The sequence below is a fragment of the Mchenga conophoros genome, linkage group LG3 (assembly GCF_057382185.1).
Source record: "Mchenga conophoros isolate Kocher_MC1m ecotype Shallow Benthic linkage group LG3, M_conophoros_male_GT1.1, whole genome shotgun sequence".
Taxonomy (NCBI): Eukaryota; Metazoa; Chordata; class Actinopteri; order Cichliformes; family Cichlidae; genus Mchenga; species Mchenga conophoros.
The window spans coordinates 21,872,370-21,899,435 of record NC_140528.1 but is presented as its reverse complement, the minus strand read 5'-3'; the positions used below and the strand labels follow the sequence as shown (position 1 = coordinate 21,899,435).

Genomic DNA, 27,066 nt, shown 5'->3' with positions numbered 1-27,066 from the left:
AAAGACTTATTAATTTGTGCAGTTTTCTTGTTTTGTGTGGTTGTTGTTTTTTGTCAAGTGGAGATGAATATCTTTAAGTTGATTTGTTCACATTTGCACATCTTTCTGTTTTAAGAGAAATATGTGTTTTGAGTTTGTACACTATATGCATATAAATCAACCATTTCCTTTTTCAGTGTTTTCGTGTGGTGCATTTTTCTCTGTTTTAACAAAAGGAGAACAAAGGACTTTTAAGTCGACCTAAGATGATTTGTTTCAATTTTTACATGGTCTTATTGAGGTAATGCAAATTGAAACATTCATTCTTTTTTTGGTAATGTACTGGAAAAGCTTGATAATGGACTTTGAAAGTGCGTAAAAATTACTTAAATTTGAAAAATGCGTCTGAACCATGCATACGGTATATTTACCTCACAGGTTTTTGCTGTTTCTGTTTATTAAAACCAAGAATCTTCTTTTTGCCAGGTTGATCATGTAGATAAGAGTGGCCAGTGTGCTCTGGTCCATGCTGCCCTACGAGGACACCTTGAGATTATCCAGTACCTGCTGGAGCTAGAATGGAGTGCTGAGGGGCAGCAGCAGGACTTCTCTCTGAAGAGCAAAGCTCTGCAGCAGGCTTTGATTGCAGCCTCGAGCATGGGGCACACACAGGTCTGACTGACACACATGCATGTATTTTACCAGATCCATAGACATAAATGCCCTTTTTTTTGTACTGTTTCTCGCTACAAAAGAAAGAAAACATGGATGTACAAAAAACATACTTTAAGCCACACAGGATCCTGGTTTTTCCAGTTTTAATAGTGAGACAAGACCTTTTCTTTCTTGCATGGTTTCACAACAGCCTTCACAAAGAATTTCTGATTTATTTTTTTTTAAAGATCAGAAGGAACTATAGATATATAAAATAAAAATGAGCACACAGCGTTCTCTGTGAATATGACTCAAAGCCAGAAGTACTGTTCAGAATTGCATGTAGATTCACAATCGATAACAGTGCAGCGCCTTCAGCTGCCCCGGTGAGACGTAGACTCAAGGTTTAGTTTGGCTCCCTCGTTAGCTGGAATTGGCTCCCAAGGCCTGGATTAGAATAACATAACTGGGCCAAGTGAAGTCAACCTGCATGCAGAAAAGACACTTTTAAAGTTCAACTATTTGAATGCGCGTTTTTGTTAATGTTTTTTAAGATTAGCATTTTGTATACTGTAACCTCTCAAAGGTTTATTTGATTATTTTTTTTTTTCTGCTGAAACAGCATGTCATTAATCTAAGTTTCTTTTTTGGCAGGTTGTGAGAGGCTTGCTGGCGTTGAATAATGAGCACGCTGTGCAAATTGATAGTCATGACACACTGTGGGGAGAGACAGGTATGTTCTCATCAATCTTTTTGCATTACACGGCTCTTTTGTACTATCACCAGCTGTTTTTGCATTCTGAACCACACTGCTGTAATTGAATGCTGCAGTGGAAAGTCCTGTATCTGTGCTCTCCACAGTAATGCTCTCTGTTTGATGCAGAGGTCGCTCAACCCAAATGTGGGTGCATTTTAATGGCTGTTGTAAGTCCTCCTGTGCTGTACTTTCTGGTAAAAGCATTACTTACTCTTGTCGTGTAGCTTTCTGCTTGGAATTCAGTCCACACAGTATTTTCCTTTTTTTTTAGAAAAATTGTCCCACTGAATTTTAGGAACAGTATTGCCTCGGTGCTTTATGTTAAAACAACAGCGTCGACTCCACAGTTGGTTTTATACGCTGTTAGTCCCACTCAGATTTAGAATGAGTAGTAGTTCCTGTTTTGTTTTCCCTGAAAGGATTATTTTGGACTTTTTAAAAGTTTGTCCTTCCCTCTGTGGGACAGTTTGTTTTCATTTGAAAGTGATTGAGGAGTCAAAGCAAAAAGCCATGTGGTGCTGCAGGAAACGGCATGAAGTCGGAAAAGCAGAAGGTGGCTGTCAGATTTAAGACGGGTTACTTGAAGGTTGTCTGACAGAAAAGATACAGCAGACTGCAAGGCTGCATTGGCCGGGAAGCGTTCATGCATCATAATTTTTAGCCATTAAAGCATTACTACTTTGTCTTTAATGCAGTATTTTAACGGTAACTCATTACTTTTGATGAACTCAGTAATCGCATTAGAGTGAGTACTTAATCATGTTATTACTTGTGTTCCACGAGTCTTCAATCTGAATAATGGCAGGGAAAAAAATCATTAAACATACAATTTCATCACGTGCACAGCATGGTAAATGGCCTGTATTTATATAGCGCTTTACTAGTCCTTAAGGACCCCAAAGCGCTTTACATATCCAGTCATCCACACATTCACACACTGGTGATGGCAAGCTACATTGTAGCCACAGCCACCCTGGGGCGCACTGACAGAGGCACTGACAGCAACCGCCTGACGCCATTTTTAAAATACGAGACGAAACAGATTGTCTTCAGTTTTTAAGTGTTTGACGTTTTTCGAATGTCTATAATCTGTGATGGAGAAAGGGAAAATTTTTATGTACTACATAAGATTTCTATTTTATGTCACAGTGCAGAGATCCAGATGTTCAATACAGATGGTTAAAAAGCACAGCTATGCTTTATTTTTCATTGATCCTAGTAATACTTGTGATGCATTATGTAAGAATGAGACACATGTGGTGTTAGAGCTTCAATATTCCTCACAATCATTAGTGCAGGTTGTGTTAAAACATTGGCCACATTTTTGTCATCATCATTATGAACATCTGCCCTGAGAGTCAAGTGTCCAGATAGCATTAGACAACAGTATTAGTTGTCGCTGCAGTCATAGTAGAATATGTATAAAGAAGAATTCTCTTTGTGTGTCTCTCAACTCTAACCCAGCAGGATTTAGCATTCAAAGTTGGCTGCTTTAAGAATGTAGGTCAGCTTCTTAGTGGAGAGGTTGTCCAAAGTGTGGCTAACTGCTGCTTGTTCTCTGTTAAATGACTGCTTCAGATGATTTTGCAGTGCTGGCCTGGGACAAAGATCTTTCCCTCTGAAATATAGATTAGATCTGCTTGGAGCAAAGTAAAATCCAATAGTACACGTGGCTTTCCAGTATTTGACTTTCAGCTCTTTTTAACAAAGTGGATGTTTAATCATTGCTATCACCTCACCTCTTCCTTCTAAAGTAATAACATAGTGGGTCACAGGTGGCAGTAGTCAGAGCTGTGGCTCCGCTGACCTGAAACACAGTGAGTCTTAACCCCTTGACATGACCTTGAATTAACATATTTTTGCACCCACCTGGCACTCATTAAAACTGTGATCCTGGCTCATCTGTATTCAAGGGGATTAAATCAGTAAACAACAGTAAACACAGTTATGACCACAATGTAGATTTGTCTGCACTCAGTCATGCTTGGGGGGGAAAAAATGAATAAAAAAAGCTGGAATTTTGCTGCAGACATAAATTGAATATTTAGTGGTGGAGTGGCTGCACTGTCTAGAAATGACTAGATACAAACACCAGAAATTATTAGCGATGAAGCAATATTTGAAATCCCTTTGCTGCTATTCAGCTGCAGGTTTATTAATCCAATTGTTGTGCTGTGATGCAGAGAAGATGGAAAGCGAAAAAGAAAATTCAGAAATATCCCCTTGAAAACCAGCCTTTTGTCGTTGCCTCAGAAACGCTCCTCTCATAACGATGTGTGAAATGTTATAGCGTGTTTAAAATTCATCGGAGTATTACATCTCACTGCAAATAGACCTGCTGTCTCTTGTGTTTAAATAGAAGAAGATTTGATTGTACATCTGTGCAAACTCTATCTTTTAAAGTGTTAGTGACGTCACACCTATGCGCCACTGCCCTCTGTGGAGAATGGGAGAAATGTGCTTGCACCTCAACCTATGGACTCAGACGGACATTCAATCATCATCTTCCTCACTCAAGGTAACCTTATGGCTTGTAGGAACACTGCACGTGTATGATAAGACTGTAGCCGTTCAACCGGCCCTCGTAAGGTTGCTGAAGACAGTGAACACCGTGGAATTCTCAGTATCACTGTGGCCCTGGGTTTTTCCACTGTCCTGCTAAGTGCTTATGTAATTGTAACCAACATAGGAGAGAGACGTAACATCGTGGAAGAGACATAAAGTGAGTAAAAACGATCTAAATGCATTTAGAATATATTTAGAACTACAAATTACACTTTTCTTAGCAATTATTGTTTTTTATGTCAAGCTTCAAGCTAGCTTCTTTATTGGGGCTTGGGACCAGCAAAAGTGACCCGAAATTTGGTCTTTAAGTCTGGTCATTAGCGTGTCTGGACCCAAACTACACTGCAGGTCCCAAAGTCAAATGATCACTGAGAGTTAAAAATCTGTCTGAAGTTAGAAGTTAGCAGAGAGTTAGCTCACTAGTTTCCGTCTAAATATAATATACCAGGTTCTGACTGAGGGATTTCTAAAACAAATTAAAAGGCACAGCTCTGCTATCACTTCTGACATACATGAAGACAGGAAAGTAAGCAGCAGTGATGTTTGTAGGGTTACTGAAGTTTGGCTAGCTGGTATATAGTGATGTGCTATGTGACTAGCGAAACAGCTATGTTAGCATAACATTAACACAGTGATGAAGGGGAACTTTTTTCCACTGGATAAGAGTTAAGGTGAGGGTTCCCGATGGTTAGGGACAAATGCAGTGGCATGGCAGGATGCTGTAAACGGACCAAACTTCAGTCAAGAGAACAACTGAGATAATCCATCCACATACAGGTTAGTCATTAATGTGCTGCTGCATTGCCTGGGCTGTAGTTACATGGTAAGGTTTTAAAAACTGAGCTTTAAAATGAATAGTTGTAATAAAAACTGAGAGAGGCCGACAGTGATCGCTTACTTTTTGTAAGGGGCTTGTTGAGATTAAATAGAACAAGTTACAAAGCATTAAAACATGTTAAAAACACAACAGCCTTATTAAACGCAGAGTAGTTTGGGCCCAGAAGTAGGATTGATCACGTCATCACTTAAAGACCGGATAGACACACGGTGGAGTTACTCATGTTTACTGTTGTTGCCATTTTCTAAATGTAGCAGGATGAATATTATATGTACTGGTTGATCCCACTTTTAGTCAGGCGCATTTTGAGGAGAACTAACTTTTCTTGTTATCAAATTATCAGTATCTTTGGAAACATTTAATACATCGTGATGGTTTAAATGCTCAGTCGTTTTCTGTTATAGAATTCATATTCATAATAATATTTAGACAGCGGCACTATAGGTGTCTGCAGTTTTTGCAGTTTTACAAGCCGTCACGGTAAAAATATGGAATTAAATGTCACTAATGGGCTCTTTTCAAAAACATCAGCATCTCTGTCACACTGATTTTGATTAACTGACTTATTTTATTGTAATCAAACCTATTTTGATATTGTTGTCTTTTTTTTCCTTTAGCGAGGTGGTTTCCTTCCAATTGTTGCAGGACCAGTATGTCTGTCAGCTCCAGGTAGAGCTCCAGTGACCAGGAAGACCTCAGCATTCGCCAATTCCTGCTGAATTACCGCAAACAGAAAGAACTGGCAGAGGGCATTGGAATAGAGGATGATTATAACACTGAAGACCAAGGTAATAGGTCTGTCTAAGGGCCAGTGGAATATAAGCTATAGGTTGTAGTGGTGATTATTTTAGATTCAGAGTGTAGAGGAGATGGATCATTGTAATTAAGAGTCATAGAAATCTGAACCTCACTGCTAAACTGGCAGTCTAACTGTACATGTGCTCCATTGCAGAAGTCCCTCCCACTGAGTGTGAGGATGTTGAAGATACTGGTAGTCCTGATGTGAAAGCAGAGCTTCCCTCCCACCTCAGCATCACTAAGGATGTTATGGAGCGCTGCATTCATCTGCTGTCTGATCCCAGCCTCAGGCTCCGACTCAAGGTACTGTATCAGTAGTTTTACGTAGAGTCAACTGTTGGACTAATAACAAAAATAATCATTCTTGTGAAGGTAGGACCGCCAGCGTTGGTACAATTCATCCTGTCAGAACTGTGTGGATGACTGTTCAGTGGTGTAATGCTCATCAAGGAAAAACATTCAGTCTGGTCCAGGAGTGAAACAGAAATAAGTCTGTGCTGAAGTCGTGCCTGCTCAGGAGTTTGGGCTCTCAATGAAGACCTCAGTAATTAGTTTCAGCTCACATATAATCAGGATCAAAACAGAGATAATTGTTAGGTGTGTTGTGCGTCTTTGTCTTTAGGTACTAGATGTGCTGGAGTTGTGCGTTCAGGTGCTGAGTGAGAGGGAAAATGAACTGCTGCCTATGGCTCATCGCTGCTGGCCAGCACTCCTGCAGAGACTCACAACTGATGACCCATTAGCAGTCCTCAGAGCCTTCAGGGTAAGTAAAACAAACCTCTCTTTTCATTATGTGAGTCAAAATTATTCAAGTCGTCTTTAGTTTTAAACTCTTAATAGTGAAAGAATGAAAGATGCTGCCCAACAACAGGCTTATTTCATTCAGAAATAGTTCTATTATTTACTGGACAGGCACAATTAGTGTTGGTAAGCTTTAACGTTCTAACCTGTCAAAACACACGTCTACTTTTTATACTTTTTATACACTGTTTGATCAGCGGACATCAGAGCAACTGGCATGTCACTTTTTAACACTGGTAGATTATTTCAGCAAAAGAAGTTAAAACATTGCTCTGATTCTATATTGACTTGTAACACAACAACATGATCTACAGATATTGTCTCAGAGTGTCTTTAAAATTCCACACGTGAAGCTGTTAAAGCCACAGCACATGATCCTAATTTACGATTAAAAACTGGCCACGTGGAATATTTAAGAAGAACGGGCTCTTTCTCGTCACACAACCTCACAGAGAATTGCAATCAAACTGCGCAGTTCAGCAGCTGAAGCGCTGCACATAGTCAGGCCCATAAATAGTGGAAGAGTGGATGTCTGAAATCCAGGGATGTGCAAACAGCCTGCTGTGAAATCCTCCCTGAACCACCTCAGCAGTTTTACTGAGCTCATTAGGAGTTAGCAGAGGTTAAGTCCAGGCTTGCTCTACTTTTTATACTCTTTCATCTTTTTCCTAGTTCCTCTTCTTTCCCTCCTCCCTTCTTATCTTTACCCCATATTTTTGGAACCAGGATCATATTTTTAAAGGATTTGTTCTTTTGGTGTAGATAGTTCAGGAAGTTAACTCAACCAAGCAGTCTTTGGGTTTCGGCTAAGTAATTCAATTCAATTCAATTTTATTTATATAGCGCCAAATCACAACATAAGTCGCCTCAAGGTAGGGCTGCTCGATTATGGCAAAAATGATAATCACGATTATTTTCACTGAAATTGAGATCACGATTATTTGACGATATTTATTTAACCCTTTAAGACCTACTATGGAACCAAGTCCACCAGAGCTTATATTATTTATTTATTTTTTTTACATGCTGTAGTGCCATTTGTGGGAGCATTTCAAGTTGCTATACATCAATACAACTGTTATAGCCCATATTTTAATAATATGTATGCATTAAGTCCATAGTAATTACATAAATTGCAAAAAAGTGCAATAAACTACAAAAAAAATTGAAAATCGCTTTTGTTTTGTTTACATATATTTCTACTTGGAGAAATTTAAGAGGTTTATCCCTCAAAACTTTAAATACAATAAAGTTGCAAAAAATAGTTTCCCACCACAGGAAATTTATTTTGAGTGTCTTCATAGTTTTATTTTGGAGATACACCAATTTTTATATACTGCAGGAAAAACAAAAAACAATCCTATGATGCAAATTTGCAAAGAAAACAGCATGTGCATCATTTCACTGTGTTACGAACAGCTGATAGGAACGGCAAAGCGTGTTTCTGGAATATTATGTTTTTGTTCCTGCAAGCGCTTTTTATGCAATTTTTGCAAAGCTATATGTGGAAGGAAACCGTGACCGAGGACAAGCTGATGGCATCAGATGTAAGTACAACTCCTCCGGTTTCATATGCAAAACAAATTATTGCGCTAGCTTACACGGTTCAGGTTCTACAGGGATTTAAAAATAGTTACGCAAAACGGAGCGTGCTGCTCTGACCGGCTTTAAAGGGTTAACAATGACTTTAAAAAAATAATATAAAATAGTGTGCAACACCACTGAAGTTTTTTTTTTTTTTTTTTAAACTCTCTTTTCAACCAACGGCAGTCACTCTTCTCTCCAAATAACTTCTGCTTAGCTTTCCGAGCTTCCCTCGGGTCCTCTTAATCAGCGGTCTCCAACCTTTTTTGCGCCACGGACCGGTTTATGCCCGACAATATTTTCACGGACCGGCCTTTAAGGTGTCGCGGATAAATGAGGGAGGGGCTAATAATCGGCTCAGTCATTTTTAATGATCGTTGAAAGCCCAGATCGTAATCGTGATTAAAATTCGATTAATTGAGCAGCCCTACCTCAAGGCGCTTCATAGATACAGAGAAAAACCCAACAATCATATGACCCCCTATGAGCAAGCACTTTGGCAACAGTGGGAAGGAAAAACTCCCTTTTAACAGGAAGAAACCTCCGGCAGAACCAGGCTCAGGGAGGGGCGGGGCGAGAGAAGGAAGACAGGATAAAAGACATGCTGTGGAAGAGAGACAGAGGTTAATAACAGATATGATTCAATGCAGAGAGGTCTGTTAATACATAGTGAGCGAGAAAGGTGACTGGAAAGGAAAAACTCAATGCATCATGGGAATCCCCCGGCAGCCTATGTCTATTGCAGCATAACTAAGGGAGGATTCAGGGTCACCTGGTCCAGCCCTAACTATATGCTTTAGCAAAAAGGAAAGTTTTAAGCCTAATCTTGAAAGTAGAGATAGTGTCTGTCTCCTGAATCCAAACTGGAAGCTGGTTCCACAGAAGAGGGGCCTGAAAACTGAAGGCTCTGCCTCCCATTCTACTTTTAAATACTCTAGGAACAACAAGTAGGCCTGCAGAGCGAGAGCGAAGTGCTCTAATAGGGTGATATGGTACTACAAGGTCATTAAGATAAGATGGGGCCTGATTATTTAAGACCTTGTATGTGAGGAGCAGGATTTTGAATTCAATTCTGGATTTAACAGGAAGCCAATGAAGGGAAGCCAAAACAGGAGAAATCTGCTCTCTCTTTCTAGTCCCTGTCAGGACTCTTGCTGCAGCATTTTGGATTAGCTGAAGGCTTTTTGAACATCCTGATAATAATGAATTACAGCCTGGAAGTAATAAAAGCATGAACTAGTTTTTCAGCGTCACTCTGAGACAGGATATTTCTAATTTTAGAGATGTTGCGCAAATGGAAGAACGCAGTCTTACATATTTGTTTAATATGTGCATTGAAGGACATGTCCTGGTCAAAAATGACTCCAAGGTTCCTCACAGTGTTACTGGAGGCCAAGGTAATGCCATCCAGAGTAAGAATCTGGTTAGATACCATATTTCTAAGATTTTCAGGGCCGAGTACAATAACCTCAGTTTTATCTGAATTAAGAAGCAGAAAGTTAGCGGCCATCCAGGTCTTTATGTCTTTAAATCCTGCTACTTATTTCTGCGTCTTTTGTGATCTTACAAAGCTTCAAAGGACGATTTTGATAGTCGACGTAATCGTGACTAGTCGACTAATCGTGGCAGCCCTAGTGTGCATCAGACTTTTGCCCCCCTCTTCTTTGTCACTCCAATGTTCTCAGCTCAGGCTGCATAGGAAGCTGGCATTTCTCTTGCCGGGCTTATTAAAGCCTGTGCTTTAGAGCTCTGGAGGGGGGCTAACACTCGAGGGGGACATGACAGTCATTGGCAGCGACAGCAGTTTAGTGACAGCTTCCTAATGTCAACAGTCACATGGACAGGTAAACATCTAAACGGATAGAAGAGAGGTGGATGGAGAGAGACAGGGATATAATATAATGTGTTTTTCTGGATACACTGTGCTTTTTCAGCATTCAAAGATTGATGACACCGTGTCAGAGCACTGGCTATGAATTTCAGAAGGATCAGGCCTTAACTTAACAGAAAAGTTAGCAATAGTTGTTTTCCTATTACAGCTACATCCACTTCTGTCGTGCCTAGGCTGCTCACTAGGGCTGGGTATCATCACTGATTTCTATAATCCATTCGATTCCGGTTTTCAAAGTCCCGATTCGATTCAACTTAGCCTCAGACAGTCAGAAATATTATAACTCTGATCATTTATCAGTACTGACTTCATCAGAATTGTGAACATCACAGCAGATGCCTTTGTGTGAAAGTAACTAAGAATAAAACACAGAAAAACATGAAGGAGATTTTCCTGGTCTGGCTTTTTATAGCAGATAACCTTAAAAATATTCTACAATGTTCTGCATATGAAGTTTAAATTTCTTCAGTATTGAACAACAGAAAAAATAGGCTTTCTTGTCCGAGGTCATTTAAGTGAAAAAAAGAAAAAGACAGCAGCCACAGCGCTGTAAACAACGGTAGACTGGTGGGTAATAAGCGAATGAATAATACAGAAAACAGAGATTGGAGACGGGAAACTGTTCTTGAAGTACAGAGACAGATAGAGAGAGAGCTAGCTGTGCATGGAGTGTGATTTTAATAGTCGTGGAAGCAAAACAGCAAAATTAATGACATTGATCAAATGTGAAGCGCAGTTTGCTGCTTCTTTTGCTGCTGGCTCTGAATTTTGGTTGGAGAGACAAAACCTGCAGCTCAGAATCAGCGCAAGAAGACGTAATCGCAGCGCGGACCGGACGCATCAGGATCGCTAAGCTCCGACAGCGTGTCCGTCTACGAGCCGTCGGGTGAGAAAGCCGAGAAAGACAAAGTTGATTCTGATGCGTCGGTCCGTTCTGTGTTTACGTCTTTGTGTGGAATCAGTGTACCTGCTCTCATTTACACGGATTCGCATTTGCGACCAAATTGGTTGCACTCTAGAGCCCTGTTACTTGATGAAAGTTGGTTTTGCAGAGTTAATCTTGCAGCTCAGCCACAGCATAGCCCTCAGCAACCAAGAGCATGCTAGCGGGCCGTTGTTATTATGTTATTACTGTGCTTTTCGGAAAATAAGGCACTCTAAAAATCAGTCCTTTGATTTTTCTGGAAATTGACAGTGCTCCTTATAATCCGGTTTGCCTTATGTCTCTACCAGCTTTGCACATCTACAGACTGAAATCTTTGCCCATTCTTCTTCACAAAACAGCTCCAGCTCAGTCAGATTAGATGGGCAGCGTTTGTGAACAGCAGTTTTCAGATTTTGCCACAGATTCTTGATTGGATTTAGATCTGGACTTTGACTGGGCCACTCTAACACATGGATATGTTTTGTTTTAAACCACTCCATTGTTGCCCTGGCTTTATGTTTAGGGTCGTTGTCCTGCTGGAAGGTGAACCTCCGCCCCAGTCTCAAGTCTTTTGCAGACTCCAAGAGGTTTTCTTCCAAGATCGCCCTGTATTTGGCTCCATCCATCTTCCCATCAACTCTGACCAGCTTCCCTGTCCCTGCTGAAGAGAAGCACCCCCAGAGCATGATGCTGCCACCACCATATTTGACAGTGGGGCTGGTGTGTTCAGAGTCATGTGCAGTGTTAGTTTTCCACACAGAGCATTTTGCATTTTGGTCTCATCTGACCAGAGCCCCTTCTTCCACATGTTTGCTGTGTCCCCCACATGGCTTGTGGCAAACTGCAAACGGGACTTCTTATGGTTTCTGTTAACAATGGCTTTCTTCTTGCCACTCTTCCATAAAGGCCAACTTTGTGCAGTGCACGACTAATAGTTGTCCTATGGACAGATTCCCCCACCTGAGCTGTGGATCTCTGCAGCTCGTCCAGAGTCACCATGGGCCTCTTGGCTGCATTTCTGATCAGCGCTCTCCTTGTTCGGCCTGTGAGTTTAGGTGGACGGCCTTGTCTTGGTAGGTTTACAGTTGTGCCATACTCCTTCCATTTCTGAATGATCGCTTGAACAGTGCTCCGTGGGACGTTGTTTCTTTTTGTAGCCTAAGCCTGCTTTAAATTTCTCAGTAACTTTATCCCTGACCTGTCTGGTGTGTTCTTTGGACTTCATGGTGTTGTTGCTCCCAATATTCTCTTAGACAACCTCTGAGGCCGTCACAGAGCAGCTGTATTTGTACTGACATTAGATTACACACAGGTGCACTCTGTTTAATCATTAGCACTCATCAGGCAACGTCTATGGGCAACTGACTGCACTCAGACCAAAGGGGGAGAACACACACCCCACTTTGCAGTTATTTATTTGTAAAAAATGTTTGGAATCATGTCTGATTGTCGTTCCACTTCTCACGTGTGCACCACTTTGTGTTGGTCTTTCACGTGGAATTCCAATAAAATTGATTCATGTTTGTGGCTGTAATGTGACAAAATGGGGAAAAGTTCAAGGGGGCCGAATACTTTTGCAAGCCACTGTATGAATCCTGGTTGTGTTTACTGACCTGGAAACGATTTTATGTGCACGGCGCTCGAAAATCTGTCAAATGTTTTAGTACGACTTTGCTAAGCTACGAAGCCGCACCGCTTGATGGATTGTTGGAGCATTACGGCTATCGTAGGCAGGAGCCTCGCGGAGTGATACGTCCTGTGCTTCAACATAATATTACTGTACTGTGTGTTTGTTTAACCTCTTTTTAAGTTTTGTGGATATTATACATGGTTGTGCTGAGGATATGTCGGCCAGTTTCCACTGGAAATGCCTTTTGGTTAAACTGTCAGGGAGGAATTTGCATTTGCACTGTTACATTTTTATATAAGTTTAATGCACATGAAAAGCAGCTGCTTATTTAAGTGAAAATACATTGATTGTTTTTTTTTTTTCACAAATGAAGTGGAGTTGTAAAGTATTTTGTCTCGTGTCAGTTATATCGTTATCGCACATTTTCAAATTTATATCGTGATGAATATTTTTGGCCATATCGCCCTGCTCTACTTCTACAACACGCCTTGTGTAGATGAGTTAGTGAGGCAAACTGATCAGCTGTCTTATTGTGTCTGTTGAGTGTTTGGTTTTGTGAACGGCCTCTTTAATGCACGAGGGTGTGACCATCCACATCCTTGTATCTGTCCACTGTCAGCCATTCATTTTGTGCAAATCTGGCCAAGTCTTCCAAGTGTGCGTGTTTTTTTTCCTTCTGACCAGATGCAGCTTTCTGCAACATCACTTTAATGTCCTTATACTGATCACCACACTGTGTGTGTGCGCTAAAACAGCAATCATTTCACTGCTCCTTTGTAGTGACAGGTTACAAAACGTCATTAGATGCTGCGTGGCTGTACAAGATAGACTTTGGTTAGCAACAACTCTCTGAGGCCTTTACTGTGAAACAGAACGCTGTCTTATCCGGCTAACTTCAAGGTTTAATGTGGGATTTTTTTGTAATCCAAGACATAATGCCAGGTCAACTCATGCTTTGAACCTAATCTGCTCCAGAGCAAATCATGTTCCAAATGAGAGATCACCAGGTAGATAATCACAACCTACTAACCAGTAAGACCGAAAAAGAACAAAATAAATAAAATCCCCGATCCTGGAAGGTCCCTCAGACCGCTGTGTGCAGAGAGTAGGAGTGTAAAATTTTTCAGCAGAGTCTGATGTCTTTGTCTTTCCATGATGAGCAACAATAATGAACATAGATTCTCTACAACAACTTTATTGTTTAGGAAGTATTAATATATGATCCCAAAACTTCTACATTTAACCTTTTAATCAGACCAGCAAAAATCTAGTATTGAATCTTAGCACAGTCATAAAAAACTATTTGCTAAAAGCATTTTTGCAGCTGAATATTTTAAATTACAGTTAGGATCACTGGTTGGCTGTTTCACCTGTAAGACTTTAAAATAACATGCTAAGGTTTAATAGTCTATAAGGAATACACTCTGAGGCCTGGGCAGTGTTGTGCTAATAAGAGAAGGTTTGTGTGTGCAGTGAAACAGTAATTTTTTTTATCTCATAATTTATTGATATGTTTGATCCTTTTAGATCGTTTTATAAAACTTACAACAACAGGCCTGAACCTGCTCAGCTCCAAAGAGCTGGCTAAACGATGGGGCATGTTCAGAATCTTCCTGAAGTTTAACAATTTCCCAAAAAGCTACACAAAGTGAATTTTCATATAAGACAAGAAGGAAAGAACAGGGTGTGACGTGGAAGGGGCCCTCTGGCAAACAAATTACTGCTTTTATTAAGTTACAAAACTCGCAGTCTTGTTCACGAGTGATCAGAGAAGGGAACAGGAGATGGACAGATGGATCGGTGCTGCGGCTGCAGACTCTTCACCAGTCCCTCTTTACCAGTCGATTTACGTCCTTACCCTCTGTCACAACGGGACTGAACGGACTCACGCGTAGGCTCTGAGTAGGGAACAATAAAGGTTTTTTATTTACAGAAGCACCAGGTGATCTATTTACACAGTGGGGAAAAGACGGGTTCCGGGAATCCACACACGAACAGGAGGGGGGAAAGTATGGAGTTAAATCAGGGCCATAATGTTTGTGTAGTTAAAAGAAAAATTTGAAATCGAAAATATTTAAACTGAAAGCAAAAGTCACATTTTTAGAGTGAACTTTGAAAAAGAAAGAGTTGGATTTAAAATAAAATCAAACGTTTTGAATATTTGTATTATTTCTATGAGTAAACTTTATTTAAAAATTTTCAGTAATCTTCTTTTCATTATTATTATTTTTAAAAAATCTATTCAGTCTCAGATTACATTTTTTCAGATTCAGATCTTTTAAATTAATGTACAAAAAAAAATTCTTCAGGTTCGGATTTTTCTCTCAGCTTCAATTTTTTTTTTTTCACTTTCAGATCTCTATTTTTCAGTTACAGACTTGGCCCTGTTTTGGCCTGGTGGGCGTGGCTACACAGAGAGGGGCGGGGAATCATGAGTGACAGCAGACCGCTGCAGGGTCAAGATGGTCCATTCTTCATGTTGCCTTCAGGAAACCTGGGAATGAACATAATTTATCAAACACCTCCTGCACTGTATTATTTGATAATGTTTAGAAAACATGTCATGCGTAACTGCTAAAACTCAGTTACTGAAGCTCTTTCAAGCAGTAATGTGTACAAATTACGCCGTAACTGATCAATTATGAGACGTTTTCCCAGCCACTACGTGAGAAGTGGTCATTTCCCATGCTCTCAAAGAAGCGCGCATTGTATCGAGTGGGGGCTGCTGTTAACTTGTCCCTCAGTGAACGATGGCGTCGTCTTCCAACAACACTGCTGGCGCGAACAATCAGGTGAGTGTTTAAGTTTGGAACAATTACACTGCAGTCTGTGAATACTACGAATTTAAGAAGTGGCTATTGTTACGGTTAATTTTTCGGCTATTCTGTTTTTTTATTTTATAACGTTTTTTGCTGAAATGCTAGCTCAACTGAAACGCCTCGCTATCATTTTCTGCTGAAACTTACTTCGAAAGGTAAAGTAATATTAACAATTTGATCCTTCCCCAAAAATATGGAAAAATTTTTAAAAGACTCCATAACTAATCGGGCTTGGGATGCAGTCTTCATCACCTGGGCAACGGCAATGTTGCAAGACTCTCATCCATCCATTATCTGGTTCCGGTTTCTCTGATGTACTGTTTGTTTCTATGGTTTATTTACATTTCTTACACAATTAACATGGCTCCCACATACCAGAATTCAAAGCGTAATGCCAAGCCCTATATACTTACATTTATTGTTAATACAATTAATTTTTTTGATGATATGTCAACATGTTATTTGCAATTATTACTTTAGAGCATGTGAAAACAGCACTGGTGATTCACTGGTCATCACATAGAAAATGAAAGGCCATTAAAAACAAGAATTAATTAAGTGGAAGCAAACATTCTTGAGTGTCTCCCAGATTTTTGTTTGTGCTAGCATTATACACTATCATGCTGATGCATACTTATTTATGTTTAACTAGGGATGCACCGATACCACTTTTTTGGAAAACGAGTACGGGTACGAGTACTTGCATTTCAGTACACGCTGATGCCGATACCGAGTACTTAATAAAAACATGATTTAAATGTACAAGTTACAGTCACATAGTCATATGATTTTACATTAAAACAAGGGACTATTATGGAATTTAGAACTTTTATTTAAAATGAAAACTAAAGCATGTTGTATGTAACATATTATAGAATAACTAATTATTTAGAGAAAAACGTGATTAACCTCTCACACGACGCTCAAACATAGACATTTCTCAAACCATGGTATCGGGGGAGTTTTAACGAGTACTTTAGAAAATCTGGTTTCGAGGCCGATACCGGTATCGGTGCATCCCTATGTTTAACATATTTGATAATTTCTGTTATGTTTTACCTATTAATTTTTTTTATATATGTGTTTTTTAGAATGTGAACTACAATTCTAAAGTGGAAGCTGCTGCACAGAATCTTATTACTGTGCTCACTCAGAATCTTTCTCAGGGACAACACCAGGCAGCACAGGGAGTAAGGCAGGAACAGGGACCTCCCTCTGTAGATCAAGAGATGGCAAGGTTTTAAATTAAATATGAAAATAAATTACCGGTATTTAAAAAGTTTTTAACCTTTTTGGTGTGTTATAACTGTGCTGTCATTTTCATATATTTTTCTAATTCCGTTCAGATCTTTCCCTGGTTTCTTTGGAAAAAAAAGTTTTCTTGGAAAACGAAAGATGCATAATCCAAGGATCCCTGTGACACCACCTTTTAAATCATGGAAGCCTTTCAGTTTCTATGTATACTTGCTGAACTGTAATGCAGAAACAACACCTACCTCCTCTGAGGAATTTCAGCTTGCACAGGCAGGACTGGGTAAAAGACATCTCACAATGTCCAGGGACATGAACCATGAAGAGGTTAAAGCACTAAATATATAGATTTTCAGACTTATATGTCTCTGTAAAGATCATCAAGTCTGCAGGCATCACAATATTGATCTTCTTCTGCAGTTATTTGGACTTCTTCAAAGTGAATATCCTAAAATGCAGGGTCTGACTGGAGGATGGTTGCTCTACAAGGCTACAGGTAGGGGTAACAAATGTTTATTACATGACAGTCCCATAATTTGCACCTATGTGAACTACATCTGGGCTCTACTTTTTTCAGGTGGTCAGGGTAAAAGGAAACTGACACTGGTCCCTCCTGATTCTGAAGGTTACACAGGGACCCTAATACGCAGTATGACAGGAAATGGGAAAAACTTGCTGTATATAGTACCTTTACAGCAAGAATTTGACCTTACTCCGTTACCTCCTGATGCAGTTGAATTTAAAAATATGCCCAAAGCACAATGCCAAAGATGCAAAGTAAGTCTGCCATTGCATATTTTGGCTCTTCATGTGCAGGAGTGCACAGAGTCTGGGTCTTCAGCTGAGGACACAGAGGTACATACATCTTAGAACAATATATGCATTTATTTTAATGAAATTGCATTGCATTGAAATGGCAATAAAAAAATTGTCCCACTTTTTTTTTATCTTAATCATCAATGTTATATGTCTATTAATTATGATAGGCATGTCAAACCGAAGTCCAAATAGTGTCCGTGCAGCCTTCTGAAGAGCACACCGACACAGAGGAATTGGATGAAGAAGTAATATCTTAATAGAAATGAGTATAGACCATTAACATAACTACAATGGAATTCTATTCAATATTTTAACTCTCATTTCTGTTTTAGAAACTTCAGTGTCCTATCTGTAACTTGAAATTTGAACCTTATTTCCTTGAAATCCATGCAAGCACATGTGGAGAAAGGTAGTTGAAAAAGCAGGGCTTTTAAAATTACAAATAGGATATAACATCTTGAGAATTTCCCATTGACACACCAACTTTTTCTTTATTTTTATTAGAAGCAAAAATGTAATAGACATGGATGAAATTGAGGAGAACATAGTACAAGAGGACCATATGAAAAGGTAAAAAACATCACACAGACAGATGACTATTAATACTCTGAACTGAATAAAGAGTGTTTATTCTTTCATTTATGGATTTTTTTAGTGTCGACGATGTGTTGGATGCGATTTGTCAAAGAGTTGATGTGGAGAAGCAGTTCAGCATCCTTATTTCAAGAACAAACATTCTGGAGAGAGGCCTTCTGCAGTGGCAACGTCAAAAAAAAAATTCACCCACTGCCATGTTGAAGGTGTCCTTCTTTGGGGAAGCAGGAATCGACACTGGTGCCCTTCGAAAAGAATTTCTCACAGGTGAACTTAAAGAGATCAATTACTTTTCCGTTCGTATTATTTATGTTGAAGAAATGACCAATCCCTAAATTTTATACTTCTGTAATATATATATTATCTTCTAAGTGAACTCTGCTCCAGTTGTGTTGTAAATATGACTATATTTCTCCTTTACTAAACTATACATCAATCATGTTTATAATTTGGGATGGACTGATATGAAAGTTCTTGGCCGAAACCAAAAATGAGAAAACCAAGGTCGAAAACCAAAACATCGGTAACACAGGGAAAATAGTCTTTTTTTATAACCATAGCATGGCTGTGATGTGACTATGTTGTGTTATGAGCTTACTGGTTTGGTGTTGATAAAAGGTGTCAATATTATTGTCTCAAGTACACCTTTCTGTATACTATGATTTATTTTTTGAATCATCCATCCATCCATTTTCTTGGCCGCTTATCCCTTGTGGGGTCACGGGGAGTGCTGGTGCCTATCTCAAGCGGTCACAGGGCGAGAGGTGGGGTACAACCTGGATGGGTCACCAGTCCATCGCAGGGCATCTTTTTTGAATCAATATTTTCATTTTGAATGGAATTTTTACATATCTGGAACAGATGTATGATGTTCCTTCAGTACATCTGTCATGTTAAGCCTTCAAAATCAGTGAGACACATTATGATATATATATATATATATGTATATATCAGTATTGCCTCAAATGAAAAAAATACTGTGATATGAAAAAAATCTTATTTCACCCAGCTCTAAATGAATGTTTTACATCCGATAATTCATAACTTCCTTCTCTCAATAGAAATGGTCGCCGGAATCGAGACTCGTTTCTTTGAAGGACCACCACACCAAAAAAGTCCACGCTATTCCCTTACTGACTTTGACAGTGGACTCTTCAGGCATGTTTGTTTTAAAGAAAGTGAAAACTGTCATGTTTTACACTATAAGCAATACACTCATGCTGTTTGTATAAGTAGGACTGTTGGTGAGATTCTGGCCGTCAGTTTGGCACAAGGAGGTCCTGCACCTACATTTTTCAGCCAGTGGGCTTACAGTTACCTCTGCAATGGGCAGATCAACCCAACACAGCTGGATAAAAATACAGTGGCAGATTCACAGTTGCGGTTACTGATTGACCAGGTGCTGTATAACTAGTAAAAATATTGCCTTATTACACATTGCAGCTATATAATTTCATCTGTTAAATTACTTTTAGGTGGAATCTTCAACTGAGCAGTCACTTCAGGGCCTTACTGATGAGATTTTAAACTGTGGATTCACTGGAGCCATCTCGGTTCAAAACAAGGAACCGATTGTCCGGTATGCTGTGACATGTTTTCATTTTTCCATATGAATGTAAGAAAAATAGCATCTGAAGATGTTGTTTAATCTCTTTTTTGTACCCACAGAGCCATTACACTCCATGCTGTGCTTAGATTGCAGCCAATGTTGGAACAACTCAAGGAGGGTTTGCAGCTGTATGGCCTCCACCTGCTGATTAAGCAATACCCAGAAATCTGCCAGCCTCTCTTCGTCCTTGGGGGAGATGTGAAAGTGAGTACAAACTTATTTTCAGTTTTACATGTATGTATGACATACATTTACACATTTTGTTACCTTACAGACACAAATATGAATCTATTTTATTTGAACTCTAAATGAAACACCTACACAAAGCGGTGTACATTAGAGAAGTGAAACAAAAATCATACATGATGCTAAATATTTATTACAAATAAATAACTGAAAAGTGTGGTGTGTGTAATTATTCAGCCCCCTTTGGTCTCAGTGTAGTGAGTTGCACATAGACATTTCCTCATGATTGCTAAACATACAGTAAAGCCAGGGCAACAATAGAAAAACAAAACATTTCCATGTGTTAGAACGGCCCAGTCAATGTCCAGATCTAAATCCAATCCAGAATCTGTGGCAAGATCTGAAAACTGCTGTTCACAAACGCTGTCTATCTAATCTGACTGAGCTGGAGCAGTTTGGCAAAGAAGAATGGGCAAGAATGTCAGTCTGTAGATGTGCAAAGCAGGTAGAAAAATACCCTAAAAGACTGGGAGCTGTAATTGCAGCAAAAGGTGTTCCTAAAAAGTATTGACTGAGGGGGCTGAATAATTACACACACCACACTTTTCAGTTATTTATTGTTAAAAAAAAAAAGGTTTGGAATCATGGATGAATTTTGTTACAATTCTCTATTGTTTACCACTTTTTATTGGTCTTTTATGTTGAATTCCAATAAAATATATTCATGTTTGTGGCTATAATGTGACAAACTGTGGAAAAGTTCTAGGGCCCGAATACTGCAGCCCTGAAGTAATCAAGCCGCTGGGTTGCTTTGCTTTCTAATATCATCATAGGTTACTGCCGAGTTTGTCATGGCGTCCATTCACCCTCAGCTGAGTGAGAAGGGAACCTCCAAGCATCAGGTTGAGCTGGACCTGGTTAACTTCATTCAGGACTTGCTTTATGAGTCAGAAGGTAAATGGTTATTTTTGTCTAGTTTATAGTTGTCACATTCCAAAATTATATTCTAAGGTTTTTGTGACAAAAGTTAGACTTGTATCGAATTCAAATATTTAGATATTTTTTTTGTCCAAAAGGCCAGGGTTCTTCAAAACGTCTTAAAATTCACTCTTATCCTAACAGAAGGTCAAGAACATGTAGCTGACGAAGATGGCCCAAGATCTATCACACCTGCCAGGTTTCTGCAATGGATCACCGGTCAAGGCCATGTTCCTCTCCTGCCCTCAGAAAAGAAGGACTTTGCTGTGGTGGTAAAATTTAATCACAATTGTGAAGCTGACTTTGGAAATCACAGCATCTGCTATCCTGTTGTGTCATCCTGTGCTAAGACCATTGTCCTGCCTGTGAAACATATGAAGTCCTTTAGTCAATTCAGACTGGTTCTGCTGGAGGCTTTTCATCTTGGCCAGGAATTTAACAATGTGTAACGCATAGCATTGTCTATCAATAGTTTTGAGGTGTAACTCAAAATGCTGCTCCTTCCATTTAATGTTCAGGAAGCACATTTCAAATTTGGAGATTGACAGCCAGAGTTCTTTAATGAGTGGCATGAAGCACACAAAAACATACAGGTTTACTGTTGAAAATATGTGACAGAGACAAAAAAAATAGTTTGTAATTTGATGTTTGAGTGTTCACATAAAAATTTCCTGGCAGGTTCATTTTACATGTATATCACATCAAATAAAAGTCTGAGCTATTCATGAACCTTCTCTGGGTTGAAAATTCAAAATAAAGATGTTGCCGCCTAGGAACGGTGAGTTAGTACAAAGTTAAGTACATCCAAATAAATGTCTCGGCCATGTGACTGAGAGGGCCTTGTTACATTGACAGTGTCTCTTAGTCTTGCCATGTCCTCCTCAGATAGAGGACATTCAACAGATGGAAGAATTACTCCAGGATTGCTCCCATCCAGCTCACCAATAGAGTTGACATCCAAGTACGCATCCTCGATTTCCTGTGACGATTTAAAAAAAAAAAAAAAAAAAAATTTCAAATGACTATTCAAAAACAGTGTTGGGAAAATTAAGACAAACAGTCAGCTCCAAAAATATTGCAACATGGGAATTCTACTTTTGGCTCTATATGCCACGCAATGGATTTGAAATGAAACTAACACGATTGGCTATAACTGCAGAGGTATTTGAACTGCTTTCATATGTGCCTTCCACTTAAGGGACCAAAAGTAATGGAACAATTGGCTTCTCTGATGTTCCATGGCCAGGGATGTGATATTCTTGTATTTAGTGAAGCAACTCCTGACAAAAACAGCAGGATAAATTTTGAAGTGTTTTGGGCAATATATCTGCTCATATTCAGCCAAATGCTTCGAAACTCATGAGGCAGCACTTGATGGTCCAGATGGACAATCACTTAAAGCATTCTGCAGAAAAAAAAAATAGTTAAAAGAAGTGGAATGTTATGCAGTGGCCACGTCAATCACTTGACCTGAATCTGACGGAGCAGTGTTTCATTGCTGAAGACAAAATTGAAGGGCAAATGCCTCAATAATAGCTGGAAGTGAAGACAGTTGCAGTAGAGGCCTGACAGAGCATCACCAGGTATGAAGCCCAACATCTGCTGAAGTCTCTGCGATCCAGTTTCAGTTATGATTAATGTTCTGTGTCATTACTTTTGGTAACATGCAGACTGCTGTAACTCCTACAACTTAACTGATTTGGATGCAAATACCCTCAAGTTAAAGCTGATAGTCTGCAGTGACAGCACACCGTGTTTTTTTTTCAACATCTCCAAGTGCACTTTTTGAAACTTGATTAAAGAGGGATTGTATAATTTAGATTGGTTTTAGTACCTCCACTGTGTCTGGAGTATCAACTGGATTCTGGTGGAGTCCCAGTGTCCACAGTTGTTGTGGGGACAGATTCCTCTCTGTCCTTAGAGGGTGGTTATCCCAACCCTGTCTAAAGACATCCAGATCCCTCTGCAGACGTGGAAGAAATGTATGTTGGGCACAAAACATGTGGACACCATCAGTTGGATCCAGAAGGCCTTCATCCTCGAGGTTGTGAAGGGTTTCATAGTGCACGCTTGAAACAGCCATCCACACATCTCGCCACAAGCGCTCTATTCTGTTCAACATCAAAATATGGCAATGTTTTCAGAATTTTACCCAGAAATTCACTGAATTGAAAAATATATAAGAACATTTTTCTGATTTCCATGGGACATTTATACAAATACTACACATACCTTTGGTTGTGAACGCTCTTGCCTGACAGAAAGCTTCCTCTTCCACAGCCCCGGATGGTGAACATGCATCTTGCTATTCCAACATTTTCCACCCCTTGATCCCCTCGAACTCTGAAACAAAATTAAACATCGACAGTACAATTTGTTTTAAATCTAAAAAAAACATGTCACTCTTAAAATTTATTGCAGCCTTTGTGTTTTTAATACAATTTTACTTTAGACTGGTTATTAGAAGTTTATTGTTTTGGTCATTCAACAGTGTGCAGCTCTGTATAAGCACACCTTTCAAGAATTCTAAATGTTTGAACCATTTAAACAAGTGTATGGGGATTTATAAACAACTGATCATATAGGCTACAGTTTACATATTGCATGTCAAAATAATTACACTGCTAATCAAGGGGGGGGGGGGGGGGGGGGGGAATCATATTTACACATTTGCACAATCATTGTGAAAATTAATTTTGTGTAGATTTTACCTCAATGGAAAGCCATACTTTTGTACAGCATCCAAGAAGAAAGCAAGTGCAGTTGATGCTCTGTTGTTGGCAGCAGCACCCAGGTACATGATCTAGAGATGTAAATATCATTAAGTGGAAACTTGGTCAAGTCAAGTTACTATAATTAAAGATAGAAACATGTTTATCAGGTATTGTAGCTTGGTACATTTATTTTATAAGTACAAGAAAAAAAGCAGGCTACATAATTCCCTACCTGCCATGAGATGTAGCAGTACTTGTAATCAACTATTCACCCAAATGCAAAGGGTAAAAAAAAGAAATCCTTTTAGCAACTTGAAGTATTACTTTACCAAGCATTTATAGTCACCAAATACTGACAAACATAAACAGATTAGGAACATTTTGTTCTACAGAAGGATCTCTATATTACAGTATATGGTAAGTTTTATGGTAGACCAAAACACAAGTATTTCACTTTTCAATTAACAACTCCTTCAGCTCAATTTTGAAAGTGAAAAATCACCTTTCTTGAGTACCCATCTATCCCTCCGAATATCACCAGGCCAAATCTGTAAAAAGAACAACAAAAAACAACAACTAGGGCATTAACAGGTATAAAACATAATTCAGTATTTAGCAGTATTGTCAGACTTCATCCTACCTTATTAGTTTATGGTTTGTGTCTATATGCATCAAGTAAAGAGGACCTTGCACTGAATATGTCCTTCGGACCACAAATCCCAGCCTTGTCATTCTTGAGAAAATACCAGCAGAGTCCACACGGTGCATCGACGAGTACACTCTCTTCCACTGTACATGGTGGCCCATGGCTTGAAGCATCCCTTTCATCATCCTGTATCCAACATGAGGTGTTCTTGTCTTTATAGATCTTACTAAATTGTCCAGCTCTTCATCACTTGTTGTACTGTAGCACTGCTTTATGGAAATGCCATATTCATGCAAACGACGTTTCACTGTCCTCACAGATATTCCAAGAAGTTTTGCAATTTGGGTGATTGATAAGAACATTTCTGTCAGTGTCTGGAGCTGTACAGGCGATACATTGTACTTTGGACGTCCCAGCTGTCCTTCTGACACTGACATCTGCGAGGGTGTTTGTTCATTGACGTCCTCCATATTGAGCACAGTTGACAGCTCTATCAGAGCATTTATAATAGTTTGAGGGATCTCAACCTGATCGGACAAAGATCTTAAAAGGACCATCTCATGGTCGATAACAAACTGCAAATAGTCCACATCGAGGGGTTGTCTGTGCATGACCCGGGAAACTTTATGCAGTAGTCGCTGAAGCATCTCTCTCTTTAGCTGCTCCTAAATTAAATACAAAGAATTTTACGTTACTTAAGTAACTTTGTTGTTCTCCAAGCATACAGATCAACTAGGACGTAAGTTTCAGCAGAAAATGATAGCGAGGCGATTCAGTTGAGCTAGCATTTCAGCAAAAAACGTTATAAAATAAAAAAACAGAATAGCCGAAAAATTAACCGTAACAATAGCCACTTCTTAAATTCGTAGTATTCACAGACTGCAGTGTAATTGTTCCAAACTTAAACACTCACCTGATTGTTCGCGCCAGCAGTGTTGTTGGAAGACGACGCCATCGTTCACTGAGGGACAAGTTAACAGCAGCCCCCACTCGATACAATGCGCGCTTCTTTGAGAGCATGGGAAATGACCACTTCTCACGTAGTGGCTGGGAAAACGTCTCATAATTGATCAGTTACGGCGTAATTTGTACACATTACTGCTTGAAAGAGCTTCAGTAACTGAGTTTTAGCAGTTACGCATGACATGTTTTCTAAACATTATCAAATAATACAGTGCAGGAGGTGTTTGATAAATTATGTTCATTCCCAGGTTTCCTGAAGGCAACATGAAGAATGGACCATCTTGACCCTGCAGCGGTCTGCTGTCACTCATGATTCCCCGCCCCTCTCTGTGTAGCCACGCCCACCAGGCCAAAACAGGGCCAAAAGTCTGTAACTGAAAAATAGAGATCTGAAAGTGAAAAAAAAAAATTGAAGCTGAGAGAAAAATCCGAACCTGAAGAATTTTTTTTTGTACATTAATTTAAAAGATCTGAATCTGAAAAAATGTAATCTGAGACTGAATAGATTTTTTAAAAATAATAATAATGAAAAGAAGATTACTGAAAATTTTTAAATAAAGTTTACTCATAGAAATAATACAAATATTCAAAACGTTTGATTTTATTTTAAATCCAACTCTTTCTTTTTCAAAGTTCACTCTAAAAATGTGACTTTTGCTTTCAGTTTACATATTTTCGATTTCAAATTTTTCTTTTAACTACACAAACATTATGGCCCTGATTTAACTCCATAGGAAAGACACTTGCAGTCCACACACGCTCCAAAGTCCTCACTCCATCCACGCTCCACGCTCCTCTTCACACTCCACAAGAAACACAAAAGCTCGCTCCAATCCTCACACACTTGATCGCTCAGGTAACACAGGGGCAGGTCCAGGGAAATCTATTCGCAGAGATGCAAAAGGTTACTGTAAGAAGATCACTAGGGAAACACGAGAACGAACTGAGCTGGGGTTAACACTGACGAGAGTCGGCAACGGTCCAGCGACGAGAAATACAGGGCTGCCATCTTATAAGGGGACTGGAACACTGTTGGGTGATGAGCCACAGGTGTCACCAGGTGCGTGGGCCAAGGGCAGGAGCCCACAGATGAGCTCCGCCCAGGCAGTGAGAGAAGGAGGGAGGGAGAGAGCGGGGACAAAATCAAAACAAAAAAACACATGTAGCCTGACACCCTCGCCTTTTTCACAAATGTCATGTATGAAAATCTATAATAACTCCAGTTATACGAATATCAATATCCTCATAAGTGAGGATATTGATAAACTGATTTGAACTTTTACTGATTTCTGTTTAGATATAAATTGATTCAAAGTGGTCAGATATGCAGATTCTGACCTTTCCTCTGGCAAATATATAAACTCACTGAAAACAGTTTGACTTTTCAGAGAGTTTCCTATCTATCTGTAGTTTTACTTTAATAGTTAAGCACGATTAACATTTAGGAAAATGGAAAAATAAACAAGTTAATAAATGAAATGAAATAATACTGATTTATATATTCACTCTGTTTACTTTTTCGATATAGAAATACAATGAAGACTTCCATGTTCCTGCTGGTGGCGCTCTCTGGCACTGTGCTCTGCATGACTAACGGACGTGTTCAGAAAACCAGCATATCATCAACATGATCCCACAAGGGGGATGTGATGATCTGATAGCAAACAGAGATAATAATGGTAACTGTAAGCGCAAGAATACCTTTATCATTGGTGACTTTAATCAAGTTAGAACAATTTGTGATCCAAGCAATTGTATCAATGCAAATAGAAATCTTTATAAAAGCCCCACAGACGTGCACATTCTGTATTGTAAACTGCTGGGACAAACAACGATACCCATTGTACATCCAGATACAGATGAAAAGGCGTATTGTAATTGCATGTGATAAAATCAATACTTTCCTTCAGCCTGTGCACTTTGAATGTTGCTCTTGAGTTGAGAGATGCTGTGAGCTTGCTGCCATCTTTAAACATCACTTCATGATGCTGGTTTAGATGCTTTATAAGACTTTGTTACGTTTCTTAAACAGTGATGAAAATAATAAAGAGGAAATATGAGAGAA

The 27,066-nt window shown here is 39.3% G+C and overlaps 3 protein-coding genes across 3 annotated transcripts; 2 read left to right on the top strand and 1 right to left on the bottom strand.

Moving 5' to 3' along the window:
* Positions 1–391: 391 nt before the first annotated feature.
* On the top strand, positions 392–27,066 carry LOC146577680 (uncharacterized). The gene is made up of 8 exons (XM_085267696.1): positions 392–400; positions 466–651; positions 1,288–1,366; positions 3,794–3,908; positions 5,411–5,581; positions 5,746–5,894; positions 6,214–6,354; positions 26,530–27,066. The coding sequence occupies exons 1-5, from the start codon at positions 392–394 to the stop codon at positions 5,475–5,477; spliced, it is 456 nt and encodes a 151-aa protein (XP_085123822.1). The 3' UTR covers positions 5,478–5,581; positions 5,746–5,894; positions 6,214–6,354; positions 26,530–27,066.
* LOC146577682 (uncharacterized) lies at positions 16,637–21,127 on the top strand. The gene is made up of 13 exons (XM_085268339.1): positions 16,637–16,819; positions 16,913–16,988; positions 17,070–17,347; positions 17,479–17,556; positions 17,644–17,720; positions 17,816–17,881; positions 17,967–18,172; positions 18,967–19,063; positions 19,142–19,304; positions 19,381–19,484; positions 19,574–19,718; positions 20,534–20,654; positions 20,823–21,127. The coding sequence occupies exons 1-13, from the start codon at positions 16,637–16,639 to the stop codon at positions 21,125–21,127; spliced, it is 1,899 nt and encodes a 632-aa protein (XP_085124465.1).
* LOC146577681 (uncharacterized) lies at positions 21,376–25,053 on the bottom strand. The gene is made up of 7 exons (XM_085268356.1): positions 24,952–25,053; positions 24,033–24,703; positions 23,895–23,940; positions 23,390–23,481; positions 22,911–23,021; positions 22,513–22,789; positions 21,376–21,657 (listed from the first exon to the last, which is right to left on the bottom strand). The coding sequence occupies exons 1-7, from the start codon at positions 24,991–24,993 to the stop codon at positions 21,448–21,450; spliced, it is 1,449 nt and encodes a 482-aa protein (XP_085124482.1). The 5' UTR covers positions 24,994–25,053; the 3' UTR covers positions 21,376–21,447.